Source organism: Oncorhynchus tshawytscha, linkage group LG07 (genome assembly GCF_018296145.1).
Source record: "Oncorhynchus tshawytscha isolate Ot180627B linkage group LG07, Otsh_v2.0, whole genome shotgun sequence".
Classification (NCBI taxonomy): Eukaryota; Metazoa; Chordata; class Actinopteri; order Salmoniformes; family Salmonidae; genus Oncorhynchus; species Oncorhynchus tshawytscha.
In genome coordinates this window covers 33,707,956-33,725,188 of record NC_056435.1, presented here as the reverse complement: position 1 = coordinate 33,725,188, position 17,233 = coordinate 33,707,956, and the positions used below count along the sequence as shown (strand labels likewise).

Here is a 17,233-nt window from a genome sequence, read left to right as displayed (position 1 = left end):
AAGCACTAAATAAAACTTCAGTTAGTGCTAAATACGGCTGCTAGAATCCTGACTAGAACCAAAAAATTTGATCATATTACTCCAGTGCTAGCCTCTCTACACTGGCTTCCTGTCAAAGCAAGGGCTGATTTCAAGGTTTTACTGCTAACCTACAAAGCATTACATGGGCTTGCTCCTACCTATCTCTCTGATTTGGTCCTGCCGTACATACCTACACGTACGCTACGGTCACAAGACGCAGGCCTCCTAATTGTCCCTAGAATTTCTAAGCAAACAGCTGGAGGCAGGGCTTTCTCCTATAGAGCTCCATTTTTATGGAACGGTCTGCCTACCCATGTCAGAGACGCAAACTCGGTCTCAACCTTTAAGTCTTTACTGAAGACTCATCTCTTCAGTGGGTCATATGATTGAGTGTAGTCTGGCCCAGGAGTGGGAAGGTGAACGGAAAGGCTCTGGAGCAACGAACCGCCCTTGCTGTCTCTGCCTGGCCGGTTCCCCTCTTTCCACTGGGATTCTCTGCCTCTAACCCTATTACAGGGGCTGGGTCACTGGCTTACTGGGGCTCTCTCATGCCGTCCCTGGAGGGGTGCGTCACCTGAGTGGGTTGATTCACTGTTGTGGTCATCCTGTCTGGGTTGGCGCCCCCCCCCTTGGGTTGTGCCGTGGCGGAGATCTTTGTGGGCTATACTCGGCCTTGTCTCAGGATGGTAAGTTGGTGGTTGAAGATATCCCTCTAGTGGTGTGGGGGCTGTGCTTTGGCAAAGTGGGTGGAGTTATATCCTTCCTGTTTGGCCCTGTCCGGGGGTGACCTCGGATGGGGCCACAGTGTCTCCTGACCCCTCCTGTCTCAGCCTCCAGTATTTATGCTGCAGTAGTTTGTGTCGGGGGGCTGGGGTCAGTTTGTTATATCTGGAGTACTTCTCCTGTCCTATTCGGTGTCCTGTGTGAATCTAATTCTCTCCTTCTCTCTTTCTTTCTCTCGGAGGACCTGAGCCCTAGGACCTGAGCTCCAGGACTACCTGACATGATGACTCCTTGCTGTCCCCAGTCCACCTGGCCATGCTGCTGTTCCAGTTTCAACTGACCTGAGCCCTAGGACCTGAGCTCCAGGACTACCTGACATGATGACTCCTTGCTGTCCCCAGTCCACCTGGCCATGCTGCTGCTCCAGTTTCAACTTCCACCTGACTGTGCTGCTGCTCCAGTTTCAACTGTTCTGCCTTATTATTATTCGACCATGCTGGTCATTTATGAACATTTGAACATCTTGGCCATGTTCTGTTATAATCTCCACCCGGCACAGCCAGAAGAGGACTGGCCACCCCACATAGCCTGGTTCCTCTCTAGGTTTCTTCCTAGGTTTTGGCCTTTCAAGGGAGTTTTTCCTAGCCACCGTGCTTCTACACCTGCATTGCTTGCTGTTTGGGGTTTTAGGCTGGGTTTCTGTACAGCACTTTGAGATATCAGCTGATGTACGAAGGGCTATATAAATAAATTTGATTTGATTTGATTTGAATGGTTCTCCATCCTCCTGATTCAGAATATATCATTTTCATGGCATGCTTGGTTCAATAGCCTAGCTATTCACGAGATAAAACTACTATTCACATTTTTTAAAAACGGACTTTACCCTAGTGCCTAACAAAACCAGTGGATATTTTGTCTCAAATTTCGAGCAGCTTAATTAAGGACAAACCGGTGGAGCAAATTCAAATGTATTTTTATTCAACATTCTGGGTTGTAAGGAACATTTACACACAAATGCTTCAGGCTGTATTTAATTGTGTATTATATCCTGATCAAGCAGACAAGTGACCTAGTTTGCCACTAAATGCCTCGTTCAAAACAACTGGGAACTTGGAAATGCCCGACTTCGGTGCGGTTAAAACGACTGGGAACTTGGGGAAAAAACGAGCTCCGACTGCGAAAAATCCAACTCGGAAACATGGGCATCTTTCTAGACTGTCTTTCCAACCAGATGATCACTTATGTCATGATGTGACCTTGTTCCGCCCCCCCAGGTTATTTCCAGTTGTCTTGAAATAACCCGAATGTTCAACCCCTCGGGTTGATATTGTGGGATCTGATTCTTTTACAAGTCGGGAGAAGACAGACACAGTATTCCAGATAAATTGAGAAGCAAATAACGATGCTCTGGCCTGGAGAGGGGAGCCAGTACGTTATTTTATAGCTCTATGGTTCAAGGGGCTGTTAGAACAGAGTCAGTAGGGTCATGGACCTTAACATAATTCAACTAACCCGTTACGTTAATTCTCATAACTTCCTGTGTAAATTCTCCTAACCTGCTACGAAACGTAAAATAACCTTAATTTGACAAAAACAGAATACCTTCTAGCCATGACCAGTCAGTAATCAGACGCAGGCATCAACGATCATAAATAATCGATTGCCAAGACTTAAGGTCACGCCATAAATACATTTTCTCCACGTCTTTCAGAAAGCACGGAAGTGGATTACGACACAATGACATAAGAGGATTTAGCTAGCGATTAATAAAATGCAATTTCACAAATTAGAATGCGCGAGTCAACCGGCTTGCTGTCTAAACACGTCGGTAATCGTTATACGCACCCATTCTTTGACAAATGCGTTCATCAGGAAGGCCATTTTTACAAGGCAATGGCATCCAGATTTTCTTGAGCGGGTTTTGAGTTAGTTCCCGCGGCGTTGCAGCGTTTGATGGTCTTGCTTCCATTCCGACTACCACGGAGGACATGGTGGCCTCTGCTACTGTGGCGCGGAGCCTTTCTTCTGTTGGAGCGTTACAGGAGATCTGTCTCGCGTCAGTGCTGTTTGATGAGGTCTGTTGGTGGTTGGCATAATGGACTGAGGAAACATTATGGTATGTGCCTACCATAATCTCTCAAAAATACGCGCACATATTTGCTCTGAAATAATGAAGTAACGCTGTTGCAGTAAGCATCAGAGTTGCCATTTACAAAATGCAATTACATTTTCCAACTTCCAAGTTTATACTGGGATTAATGGCGCACTACTCAACGTCATTATTCCCCTATGCATCGATGGTATTATTGTATCAAGCTACAAGCACGGACAATGAATAATTAATTGAGCCTGTAAAAACAACCTATCCGTGTAGGCCTGTTATTTATTTACATTTTTATAAACTGATATGTAGTTATTACGGTAAACAGACTACAACGTAAAGCAACCTTAAATACCCCAACCCTCTCCTCTGGGACCACCAGACGTTTCACATTTACATGCACACCAATATCCCTTTATTATTCGGACTACTCAAGTATTCAGTTGAGTTGACGCATAAAACATCATATACCGTTTAGAATAACCCATCATTGTCATCAACCCCTTGACTAATTGAATCAGGTGTGCCAGTTTAGCACGAACACAAAAATGTGCAACGTCGTGGTCCCCGCGGAGAACTGGGGTAAAGACAGCTTCAGGTTGGATATTCGCCTGTAGTTTTCCTTACATCCACCAACAGCAGTTAGGGACCGTCAACATATTTACAAATCTAATTTTTCAAATGTCAATAGCTCTTCAATCATTACTCCTAAAACGTTAAACACTGGTTGTAGCTAACCCAATGGCATAGAAACACATTGCACACTTTTTTTTTGTCGATTTACATCTTGCACCCTTTTAAATGATTTACCTTTCAATAGCTCTTTGGTCATATGACCTACTGTCTTCAAACAAGGTTCAGAATATGCTCTGACTACCCTTATGTAGTCAGTGGACTATAGTTATTCCATTGTACTGGAGCTAATACATAAACATTTTACATTCATATGTATAATAATTTATGACATACTGTGAAACTCTTGGCTGCTGGCTCTGTCACTTTCAGACATGCACATAGCAGACTGAAAGGGGATGGGTAGCTCTTGACTTGAACCTCTCTCTGTAAAGAGAGAGTATTCCAAAAAGGCACACACACCACTTGACTTCCAAGTTGCACCCTTGACCTGTATGCATTCTCTCCTGATTGACTAAGCACAACGGAGACCAATGGGAACTCCATTGCCGGCCCCATCATAAAGTTCTTACACAGTCTGACTAAAGTGCCAGAGGTATGAGGGGAGACATCCTCCTTTGTATTTATGGGAACAAATATTTTATATACCAAAACGCTCTACATTTATTCACTCTGTGATAGGGTTGGATCCTATATGCTGTTTTTCTCCTGTAAATGGTTCAGTGCCTATAATTTAGGCTGTGTGTAGAATAGGGCATAAAAGGAAATTACCTATACTAGATTATAGTGATAAGGAAATCAGCATTCAGTTTTGGCCTATGTATTCATTTGCCTATAACTAGATCAGAATTCCATTAGGTTTATATTTTAAAAAAAGAGTATACTTCAAAATGAGATGATCCTGCTATGGAAGACAACTGGGTGGACATAAAGTGGAAAGGAGGGGAAATAACACACCATGCAGCAGGACACCTTCAGCTGCGGGGTCTTTGTAATGCAGGTTTGATAGTTAGATTTTCAATAATGAATGGTTAGCTGTTGTGACAATTTGGTCAAAAACGATTTTGTTTTGGGGGGGTGTAGATGGCCAAGGAAGTTGTACAGAACTTCCCCAAAAATCCCCTCCCAAATTTTTCTAATTTAACCTTTATTTAACCAGGTACACTAGTTGAGAACAAGTTCTCATTTGCAACCTGGCCAAAATAAATCAAAGCAGTTCGACACATACAGAGTTACACATGGAAAAAAAACAGTCAATAATACAGTAGAAAAAGTCTATATACAGTATGTGCAAATGAGGTAGGATAAGGGAGGTAAAGCAATAAATAGGCCATGGTGGCAAAGTAATTACAATATAGCAATTAAACACTGGAATGGTAGATGTGCAGAAGATGAATGTGCAAGTAGAGATACTGGGGTACAAAGGAGCAAGATAAATAAATACAGTATGGGCTATTTACAGATGGGCTATGTACAGGTGCAGTGATCGGTGAGATGCTCTGACAGCTGGTGCTTAAAGCTAGTGAGGGAGATATGCGTCTCCAGCTTCAGTGATTTTTGCAGTTCGTTCCAGTCATTGGCAGCAGAGAACTGGAAGGGAAGGCAGCCAAAGGAAGAATTGGCTTGGGGTGACCAGTGAGATACCTGGCGGGGCTTTACCTAGCAGAGACTTGTAGATGACCTGGAGCCAGTGGGTTTGGCGATGAGTATGAAGCGAGGGCCAGCCAACGAGAGCGTACAGGTCGCAGTGATGGGTAGTATATGGGGCTTTGGTGACAAAATTAATGGCACTGTGATAGACTGCATCCAATTTGTTGAGTAGTGTTGGAGTCTATTTTGTAAATGATATCGCCGAAGTTGAGGATTGGTAGGATGGTCAGTTTTACGAGGGTATGTTTGGCAGCATGAGTGAAGGATGCTTTGTTGCGAAATAGGAAGCCGATTCTAGATTTAATTTTGGATTGGAGATGTTTAATGTGAGTCTGGAAGGAGAGTTTACAGTCTAACCAGACACCTAGGTATTTGTAGTTGTCCACATATTCTAAGTCAGAACCTTCCAGTAGTGATGCTGCCCGGCCGTCCAGCAAATCGGTTGAATGAATGGTTAGCTGTTGTGCATTTAGTTTTACTTGCATTTAAGAACAGTTGGGAGGCCACAGAAGGAGAGTTGTATGGCATCGAAGCTCGTCTGGAGGTTAGTTTACCTCTGGCCCTTCTTTGGACACTGGGTTTACAGAATGCTGTCGTCTGCATAGAGGTGGATCAGAGAATCACCAGCAGCAAGAGCGACATCATTGATGTATACAGAGAAGAGAGTCGGCCCAAGAATTGAACCCTGTGGCACCTCCATAGAGACTGACAGTGGTCCGGAGAACAGACCCTCTGATTTGACACACTGAACTCTATCAGAGAAGTAGTTGGTGAACCAGGCGAGGCAAACATTTGAGAAATATTGATATAGATAGAACCCTCACAAAAACACATGGAACAACTGCGAAAAGAAATGGCTGAGGATATACAAAAAAAGTCTGGTATGTAATGACATTTAATTCAAAGTAAATGTAAATGCTTTATTTTTATGTAGTTGTGTAGGACAGCCTTATGTTTAGTTCATGCCTATGATTTCAGAGTTCAACAAGGCCAACAACTGCTTCATGTGTGCCACTGATAAAGAACCTGGATGAGGCCCAAAGACTGACTGGGTTAGTAACTTTATTTAACCTGTTTATAATATTTTGACAAGTGACGGCATGTAAGACAATTTATGATATAACAAAGGATGGCCAATGTCATACTGCATTGATATTATAACGTGTTACGTTTTGTTTTAGATTGAATGTTATGCATGACAATGGTGGTTCCATGTGCTGTGTCTAGGAATGAAGACAAGAGTTCAGAGTGAAGAACACAAACTGGAAGTGATGTCTTTGTTGTTGAAAATGTATGCTATACCCCATCCACACTGAAGAGTCTCAGAAATGTACATCAACCAGGGATAGAGAGACAGTTAACACCGAAATGTTTTGTACTTATTTGAAGTAAAGTGTCTGACATATTGTAGACTTTTAATCTTTTCCAACTTCTGTTTAATTTGTCAATATCCCATTTTTCTTCATTGATTTTCTGGCCACCATTACATGTTCAATATTTGTATTGACAAGCAAACACCACCTTACTCTCCATCCCGGCTTTGGACAATTAATAAAACATGACTCTCGTACTTTGCCCTTTATGGTTGATATTAACGATGAGAGACCGATAATATCTCCTTTCTCCTAGTGTGTACCACTGTTAAATAAAGTTTTTAAAAAAAGGAAAAATATGTACTTAGAACTACCAATTATTATAGATAAATATTAAAGAAAAGGGTTAACAACACTGGACTGAACCCCCTAAATTGTCAAAGTAATATTAATGTACAACAATATAGAAGATACATGACTAGAGGTTATGTAATATGGGTGTATATCCACTGCATGCTTAGGTGTGTAATTGACATGACCAAGGAGCTATTGAAATGTAAAACTATGAAAAATGTACGTTACACTGCGTGATTTTACAGTACAAACAAGAGTGTGCAATATATAAGGCTAGTCTGTGAACATTCTGAAGTTTGTTTGAGTCCAGCAAGTCACATGACCAATGAGCTATTGAAGTTTTAAATTCTGAAAAATGAATGTAAAATCGAGTGATATGAAAATGGACAAACTAAAGGGTGTGCAATACATAAGGGTGGTCCGTGTACATTCTGCACCTTGTTTGAAGCCATATGACCAAGGAGCTATTGAAATGAGAAAGTTTGAAAAATTAATGTAAAAACGTGAGATGAACATTAACAAACCAAAGGGTGTGAAATATAGAAGGGCAGTCAGTGGACATTCTGAACCTTGTTTGAGTCAAGTAGGTCACATGACCAAAGAGCTATTGAAATTCAAATGTTAAAAAAGTTTGTACTTTGTTTACGCTCCATAACTAATTCAACTAGGAATACAACATGCAGCTCACATTTCCACATGTTTATTAGCTTTGGAAAGTGAATTAATGTCCAAATCGTGGCTTATTTAGAGTCTGTGGCGCAAGCGGTTTGAAAGCGTGAATATCTGTAGAATATCCAACTTGAAACTGTCTATCTCGGTTTGCAGTGAGGGGTTTAAGCAGGTGTGTAGTGCTATGGCAAAAACGTGCACCCCTTTGGTCCCCAAGACCTGGATTAACAAACAGATAGAATCCATGGATTCTATGTATGGGTGGTCTATTTCTATGAGATTGTCTGTAGTAGCCTAGAGTCTCAGTAAAGGAAGGTTGAGATGCTACCACGATATACAAGGGCTCTAAAATACATAGATATTAGGGTGGAAAACAAATATGGGGGCACCATGTTGGTCAGAAAGAGATATAAACACATTTTTTCCCAAAACACTGTTCTAATCACAATGGAGAGAATTATTAATGCACTGATATGTAAATTGTAATGCTTGCATGACCTCAGGATACCAACAAATTCAGTAATTGTGAAGAACTTTGATCTCAGTTCCAAACAAAAAGGATGCACCCAAAGATTAGTATACCCTTTAATCTGTGGCACCCCTCTGCAATACAGGTAGTGTTTTTCATGTTCATAAGATGGCAGCATTGGGCTAGCTAGGCTTAAGCCTTTGAAGCATTAATAATACATTAAACTGGATGGTGGATCAGAAAACTTGGTGATAATAATACACAATAACCAATGCGTGCACAATGTTCAGAAGTGGACACATAGTGGATACACCTCAGTGATTATAACTGGCACCCAAGGGTCATAACAGTGATGAATAGGATTGAGGTAGGCAGTGCCACAACAACCAACCGCAGGATCAAGCAACTTCTCGAAAAGTCCATACTTCTTCAATTTCAAAAACGGCATGTTCCTTTTCCATTTAAACCTGCTCATGTTGCATTTTCTGACCACATTCTCTGGTATTGCAATGACCTTGTATTGTGCTATGGTAACCATGTTTACAAATATTAAGTTCTGCTTTTCTGATGTATCAAATACTTATGTCATGCAAATGAATTACTTAATCATACAATGTGACTTTCTGGATTTTTGTTTTAGATTCAATCTTTCACAGTTGACCTGTGTACCTATTATAAAAATTACAGACCTCTACATGCTTTAAGTAGGAAACACTGCCGATTTTGCAGGTTATCAAATACTTGTTCTTCCCATTGTATATATTGACAATGTTTTAACCATTTCTAAGTCAAAGAAGAAATCTATTTTGAGCAAAGCAAGTTGTGGCTCCTTTTAGGTGAACACATTCACTCAAATGTGTTTAAGCATTACAGGCATCTTCTCTCAAATGCCCTGACTGGCTGTGATAGGTACGTTTAGAATACATGCCTTCTGATTATGCAATAGACCATGGTTAGTGGGGAGGAAGCATTTCAGATTTCAAAAGAATGACTGTCCTAAAAAAATAAAGACTACGGCATCCCTGTAAACAACTAACTTGCCATGTCCAAGCATGAGACAGGTTGCTACTCAGACTGTCCACTATGACAACAAATAAACACTGTGGAGGTTTTTCCATGGCCTTCTTATGGATACTGCATGTGCCTTACACACACTAAATGCAGCTCTGCTACCCTTGTTGAGCAAATGACATTCAAACCTGCCCTGAAAGACTTTTGCCATTTTAGAATGATTGTGTGTGTGTGCATGCTGTCGTATTTACATTATCTAACCAGTCCAACCTGATAAATCTTATTTGTCAACATCAATCTGGTTTAGAACAGGTTTTGACTTTCAACAGTAAGCTTTAGCCACTACGTAAATTCCTTGATGTTTCAACCTGCCAGGTAGGCTTCCTGGCAAGCCCACCTGTCATTCATAATCAGAGTCAAACCATTGGCTTAGCAGTGCCCTATGAGAAACGGAAACAGTGAAAACACAATTTGTACAAAGTTGACAGTCTTGCATTTGGTGCAGTTGGAACTCCACAGTGAGGCGGTTTTCCAGGACATCTGTGAGGATATAATGCAAGGACCTTCTACACTACATTGTATCATGAACTGAAAGTGGGTCTAACACAACCCTTCCCACATCTCAGCTGTGATACACACTGAGTATACCAAACATTAGGAACACTTTCCTAATATTGAGTAACAACCCCCATGAAAAACCCAGTAGCATTGCAGTTCTTGACCCAAACCAATGCATGCGCCTGGCACCTACCTGGTTCAAAGGCACTTACATATTTTGTCTAGCCCATTCATTCACCCTCTGAATAGCACACATACACAATCCATGTCTCAATAGTCTCAAGGTTTAACAATCCTTCTTTAACCTGTGTCCTCTCCTTCATCTACACGGATTGAACTGGAATTAACAAGTGGCATATATCAAGGATCATTGACTGACCAGGTGAAAGCTATGTCATGGAAAGAGCAGGTGTCCTTAATGTTTTGTACACTCAGTGTAGCAGCCACATGACGTAATAACATGGGGAAACTCACTAGCCTACAAATGACAATGGGTATCAGTATCCTAGCATGTCTATCGTTGCCATAGAATATATTGATCATAGCCGTTCCTCAAAATTCAGTTTACATTGCTTTTCATGAAACAGATTCCAAAGTGTGTGGTTAAAATGTATAAACTATTTTGCCTAAATTCAGCACGGTCATTTCAAATCGGCCACAATAACCTCATGCATGATATTACATTATACCCTTCCTCAGGGAACCACCAGTAGCCTAATCCTGTTAGGCTATAGAAATGAATTGTCAAGCTTTGACTATATATTGCAAGCTACATTTACACTGCATCCTATGAACCTACCGCGTTTTGTGTTGAATAAATGGACGTGTAGGCTACGCATCTGTTGTAGGTCAGCTTCGAATTAAATAGCTGCTTATGGGCAATAAATAACATTTGTCAGTGTGATAATCTCTCGTGGATGTCAGTCTTCAAAACAGATAGATTGTATCATCGTCACTCGAAGGTATTTCTTCAGCGTCAAAACAACACACCGCCTGTGACATTGGCACTTGTTAACGTCTTCCGCAGAGCCGACACTTCGTTATTCACAGCCCAGTTTTGGTCGAATGGATGCATTCATATTTTGAAACTTAATATCTAGTCCAAATTCCTTACCCGTCTGATCCAGATTCTGCGTGCTTTTGGAACGACTGCAGCCTCTCATCCTCCGTGTTTAGTTCTGATGTAGCCTACGTTGAAGCTCAGAGGTTGGTTGTGGTGTGTGTGCGTCTGATGAGTGCGGGGCAATCACACTGAATGAAACATGGTGCAGCCAGTTGAGGTCTAGAGCTGTGTGATGAATTTGCTGAGATGCATGTTGACTATTTATGCACACACCCACTTCTGCTGAATTACTTCAGGGTGATTGCAAGGCTGACCATTCAGTTTCTCAAGAAAGACAACTAACATGTTGATACTTACTTTTCACTATTGTGTTTCAGTTTATGCCACGATTTCAAATGAGATCACAGACAGTCAGGTATGAGTCTAAGACAGGTCACTGATGCTGTGTAGCCTACTCAACATACATGACCAAAAGTATGTGGACACTTGTGGAACATCTCATTCCAAAATCATGGGCAATAATATGGAGTTGGTCCCATATAACAGCAGCCACTCTTCTGGGAAGGCTTTTCACTAGATGTTGGAACAGTGCTGCAGGGACTTGCTTCCATTCAGCCACAAGAGCATTAGTGAGGTCGGGCACTGATGTTGGGCGATTAGGCCTGGCTCGCAATCGGCTCTCCAATTCATCCCAAAGGTGTTTGATGGGGTTGAGGTCAGGGCTCTGTGCAGGCAGTCAAGCTCTTCCACACTTATCTCGACAAACCATTTCGGTATAGAACTCGCTTTGTGAACGGGGCCATTGTCATGCTTAAACAGGAAAGGGCCTTCCCCAAACTGTTGCCACAAAGTTGGAAGCGCAAAATCGTCTAGAATGCCATTGAATGCTGTAGCGTTAAGATTTCCCTTCACTGGAACTAAGGGGCCTAGACCGAACCAGGAAAAATAGCCCAAGACCATTATTCTTTCTCCACCAAACTTGACAGTTGGCACTATACATTGAGGCAGGTAGCGTTCTCCTGGCATCCGCCAAAACCGGTGCCAAGTTGAAATTCACAGAGCTCTTCAGTAAGGCCTTTCTACTGCCAATGTTTTATATGGAGATTGCATGGCTGTGTGCTCAAGTTTATACACCTGTCGGTAACGCTTGTGGCTTAAATAGCCGAATCCACTAATTTTAAACGGTGTCCACATACTTCTGTATATATTGTGTACATGTTGCAGACTATATATAGACTGAGATATAGGCTAAGGACTTCAAGGGAGTCCAAGAATACATTTATTGAAGTTTCCCCTGGGAGATTTAGTTTACCACAGTAGGAATCTGAATTAAAATATTCTCAGTGCAGTAAAACTGAAAGTTAAACTGCTGTAAACCTAATCTGAACTGCTTTGTGATTTACATGGCCCATTGATTTAGTAGCGACCCTAACTGAGCTATATGGGTTAAGTGGACACACGCACACGCACACACACACACACCTAACAATGTGACCCAGTTGCCCAGCAGAGATAACAGTGCAGCATGTGACCCGTCTATGTGGACTGAAAGCTATTTCAGTTGTTCTAATCATACCCTTATCAGCACTGCCTTGATAATGGCACTAATTGTCAAGCACAGGATGTTGTGTCTTGTCTCTACTCAACAATAATATTGGAGTAAATGCATTGTGACAAATGAAGAGAAAGGGATGAGGGAAAGATAAAGACAGTTAAATGAAACCAGTGTTGGGGAGGAAAATGTGATGAGAAAGATGTGATGAGAAAGAGCGAGAGAGACAGAATTGCTGGTTATGTATGTGCAACCTGGACTCAGGGGTAGACGTAAGATAGTAAACGTAAATGTGTGACACTCCAAATAGTATGGTATATGTTACGTTTAGTATGGTATGTATTAATTTGTGGATGTCCATCATCGATTTTGTATGATATGTTATGAATTACAATTCGTATGATATGTTACAAATTGCAAATCGTAAAATGTTACGAATTCCAATTCGTACAATATGTTACAAATTTGCAAACCGTATGATATTTTAGGAATTCCAATTTGTTGTGGCTAACTTTAGCTAGGTGGCTAATGCCAACATTAGCTAGATGGTTAACATTAGTTAGGCTTGGGGTTAGGGTTAAGATTAGGGTTAAGGTTAGGAGTTAGGTCAAAGTGTTAAGGTTAGGGTTAGTTAACATGCTTAGTAGTTACAAAGTAGCTAAAGCGTAGTAAGTAGTTGCAAAGTTGATAAAATGATAAAGCTAGATGTTCACAATACAATGTTTCAAGTTTCTTGCAGACAGGCCATGTGTAGCTAATGTGATTTATAGGATATTTATTTTGATTAAGACATTTTCTACCTGCAGGCTGCAATGTTTTTATTTGTTGGCTTTATGTATGCTATGTTTATCCTACATAGTTGGATATGACAATAGAAGTTACTTTTGGAATTTTGATTAACCACATGATAATGATATTGAGATACAAAGATTTTATTATAAATTAAATTAAACTGTTGCAAATTTGAAAATCATAACTGGCATGCAGATTGGTAGAAATGGTAAGATAAATTGACACTCCAAATTGAAAAGGTTGCCGATCAGTGGTGTAGACTATTACCGGCAACTTCAGGAGCTAAGGTCATCAGCAAGGGGGAGGATAGGGAACATGTTTTTTTCTTCAGGTTAGGCTATGAGGGTATGTTGATCTCTGGCTCTCTCTTGAGTCATTTGTGTGTCATAATAATGCTATTAATCACAGTGTGCTTAAAGCCTAAAACAAGCTAATTAGCCTATATACAGTATAGGCCTGTTGATTTTATTAAAATACCTAGGGTGTGTCTATATACTGTGGTGAAAAATACACCTTTTAATATTTCGACCAATAGATTGGTTGAAAGAACAGGCGACTCTCGGTCGACCAAGATTATGTTTAGTCGGGGACAGCCCTAGTCTCACGTAACCACACCAAATGTAACATACCATACTAATTTCAGTGCCCCGGATTTATGTTTATTATTTTATGCCTAGTCTATGGCTGGTATGTGAGCACAAGATAGAGGGGTGGATAAATTAGGGGGTCATCATAATGCCAGAGAGGTAAAGAAAGCTAGAGTAAAAGGCCGATAGGAAGAGAGTGAGAAAGTTAGAAGAGGAAAGAACAACATACAGAGAGAGAGAGAAATAAAGATCACTGTGCATTAGAATGGCTTGACTCCTGTTCCTCACCACATTCTTTCCTAAAGACCATAGTGATAAGCATCCCCTTTCCCCCTCATCGGTCCCCCTCTTACTCCGTTCCAGATACTGTATCCCCTCTAACCCCCTCCCAAACTCTAGCCTCTGGCAGCATGTTGTGTCCAGGGCTGGCTAAACACGCTGTGTCCAATCCAATCACTGCTGGAGGCACCATAAATACCATCCATACCAGCCTCCTGCTCTCATGTATCTGCTGCCATGACTGTATTGAGTATGCTAGAGAGTGTTTATGGGGGAGTTGTGGAGGAGCTGCTTTGAAGTGAAATAACAACTAACAAATGCTTTATAAAAGAGTTTGGTTTAGGGTTAGTTAGGCTAAGGTATTCTGGTCACACACGTTGTTCTTTTACCCACAACAGTTTTGAAAGAGAAAGTCCCAGGTTTCATCATCCATTGTGACAGAGTACATTTGCAGTAGTGATTTTGAAAGACCTCCATGTCACACCTGAGGAGGAAATGACTCTCAGAGAGGAAAAATACTTCTCTCTTTTTTTTTCTTTAAAAGAAAATGTATTTTTGTTTCATCCAACAAAATGTAAAGGGTAAAACACAGGCTTTGAAGTAGGGCTAAATTAAGTGGCATACTATCTGTGAACTGTCACTCAAAACCTTCCTTTTATGCCCTAATTCCTCTGGTGTAGAAAGCCATATCTGAGAATCTGTCTGTGAAAATATCCATCAGAACAAAACAACAGTTGTGAGGTCATGATCTGTTTGAGCCACGTATAAGCATGGCCAATATCCCATATTGACAACAGTAAAGCCCAAAACTATTTTAACAACTAACTTTCCCATCCCATTCCCCAAACACCAGAGGGCAACAACCGTGTGAGTTGGAAGTAGGGGAAAGGTGCTTTATTGTGGTATATTCTAAACATACAAGGATGACCTTCCAGAGAAGAACTCTGAGAGTCAAATGGCTATGTTCCAAATAACAGCTCCATTTCTCCTATTTATAACTACCTCACAAAGCTTCATTAAGAATCCTTGTTCACAAGGAACAGTCAGTTATGTCCTTGGTATGATCATTACTCTGGTTTTACAATTTGGAGATCAATAAAGGACAATGTCTTATTTCTTGGTTGACAGGTACACCAAGTAGACTATATTCTCTCCATAACCTAAAAATACAATTTTGATCAAATCTGTAGACAGTCCCAAGCACCTTTCAGTGACCTTATATGGATGCCTAGTTAAATGAAGGTTACATTAAAATAAAATAAAATTAAACATAACAAAAAAGATAGAGTAGAGAGGCGCCGAAGGCTCTAGGCTCTACTGAGGTAGTCCTAAACCCACTAAACCCAAACAAAAACAAAGAAGTCATTTCTCAAGGCTGACACAAGTCCGCTTTCCACATCACAACATTGAGCCACCATCCGGTTACATAAGGCTGCCCTGATCTCTCAAACAGGACAGAGACTGTTGTTCTACAGTATCTATCAGGGTAATATTACCCAGAGATTACCCTGGTCTGCATGAAGGACCTTGAAAAAAACAGACATTGTAGTAAAGTGTGCAGGAAAGCCTGTAGAAGTACCTGTTTTAAACTATAATTCCTAGCCAGCATTTAATGACATCCGGGTTAGTTGGGAAGAAGACTTATTTGAGGAAACTTGTCAGACAATTGGAGTTGCCTGTGTTGAGTTTGATGCCTCTGAGCCAATTCTGTGTTAGTGAGACTGCCCTGACTCTGAGTTTGTGTACATTAGAATTCATCTCTTTTAGTCCTAAGTAATTAACAGGACAAAGTCTTTCAAAGGTTGTTTTAATCCCTGAATAAAGGACTAAGACGTTGTAATAAAACAGCACGGATAACTTATGGGGCATTTCCACCTGAGACTTACCCCACACCAGTGTGTGGAGCAAGCAGAATCAAACTTGGAGCAAGCAGAATCAAACTTGGAGCAAGCAGAATCAAACTTGGAGCAAGCAGAATCAAACTTGGAGCAAGCAGAATCAAAGTCTGCGTAATCAAGACAGTTGCTTAGTAAGCAGGTGTTAACCATAGAAGGAGTTAACCCATTTATGTAAATGCAGGCTGAAAAGTACCAGTGGCCTGAACTTGGCCCCAAGTCAGAGCAGGTTCGCTGAAGCCATGATCCAGTGAGACACTGGAGCCGTGCCTTGGAAGTAAAAAACAAAAGTTTGAGCATGAGGTAAGTTTCTTCCTGAGATAAGTCTCAGGTAGAAATTCACCACCAGAATGTGCTGGTTTCAGACAGTCCATGGTTGGTCTGTCTAGTTTCCTCATCATCATTTCCATCATGCACCAAAATGTTGAGAAGGTGTATGATCTGTGATATGTGGAGGCACGCAGTAGGCCCGAGACTCCTGCGCAGTTCCCTAAGGACAGCCACACAGAAAGAATATCAGCCCACAGCGAGAAGCACGAGATTGAACTTCACTCAACTTTCTAGAGCATTAGTCACCAACCGGTCGATCGCAATCACATTCCAAGTCGGTCGCCAAACACTTCTGTAAAAAAAACAATGATTAAGCCTTGTGTTCCTATTTGTTTTATTCATCCCGGGATGTTGGCGCCCAGTGCACCCGATTCAGCTACCCTGTGTGGCGGGTAGGCGAACTGTTGCCATTTTGAACTATTTAATTTGTCTGAAGGTACAAACTCTGCCTTCCCGCTGGCCGAGAGAGCAAATCAAGTGCACTATAGGCCTACCGCTGGCCAATCAGATGGCTCAGATTACCATGTCTGCAGTAACGTAGCAGACACAAAAGAAAGCTACAACAAAGTTGATACTGTGAGATTTCAAAACGTTTAAAACCATGAGAGAGAGACGAATAGAGCAAAGATATGCTGTTTTTATGAGTTCATGTTGAAGTTCTTACTCTTTGTATTCAACACTTTTATAAGCCATAAAATGTGTGTTCTTCCTATTTCCACTGAGCGCTACAACAAGCACTGCAGCAGTAATGATTGAGTGGGAAAGTGTATCGATAGGCTTGATGTTATGTTCCCCAGTTTCTGTGTTTTGGGTTTGTTTGTTCATATGTCTGTGTGCATTTCAGGAAATGGCTTCCTGAATTCCCCCAAGCAGCTGATTGGTCGGCCCCAGCAGATTGGAGCTCTGATCCCGCCCTCTCATCAGGGGATACAGCTGTCTGCAATTACCGACTCCTGCTGCAGCTTTAAAAGCCAGTGTTCCTTTGTTAGGAGAGAGAGCTTCTTGGTTTGTCCTGTGTTTTGTTGGTTTTCTGTTTAATTGTTGTGAAGTAGTTTGTAGCCGGTCCTGCAGACATATATGGATGTCAAATTGACTGTGTTTTTGATGATTGAAATTGTTCACTTACATTAGTAATTATTCTGTTTTTGTTCCCAGGGGGGAAGGCACCTTGGGAGTGCTTAGGCAAGAGGCCTGCGGGCATACATATACCCGTAGTATGTACTCTGTCTA

General features: G+C 41.3%; 1 protein-coding gene and 1 long non-coding RNA gene across 7 annotated transcripts in view; one reads left to right on the top strand and one right to left on the bottom strand.

The window, feature by feature from the left end:
* Positions 1-10,809, bottom strand: part of LOC112254409 (6-phosphofructo-2-kinase/fructose-2,6-bisphosphatase 4) — a 30,455-nt gene extending 19,646 nt beyond the window's left edge. For 3 of the 5 annotated variants that reach the window (XM_024426977.2, XM_024426976.2, XM_024426975.1), the window contains exon 1: positions 2,593-2,838. In XM_024426977.2, coding sequence (XP_024282745.1) covers positions 2,593-2,737 — 145 coding nt within the window. In that variant the 5' untranslated portion in view covers positions 2,738-2,838. Of the gene's footprint in view, positions 1-2,592; positions 2,839-10,619 lie in introns of those variants that run through there. The other 2 variants (XM_024426979.2, XM_024426978.2) reach the window with 1 other exon arrangement.
* LOC112254410 lies at positions 2,782-9,011 on the top strand. 2 transcript variants are annotated; one of them, XR_002954151.2, is made up of 3 exons: positions 2,782-2,863; positions 6,110-6,183; positions 6,359-8,545. It is a non-coding gene; the product is annotated as an uncharacterized LOC112254410 (long non-coding RNA). The 2 variants fall into 2 exon arrangements; XR_002954150.2 differs by lacking the exon at positions 2,782-2,863 and adding an exon at positions 5,763-6,012 and having other exon boundaries at positions 6,359-9,011.
* Positions 10,810-17,233: the final 6,424 nt, after the last annotated feature.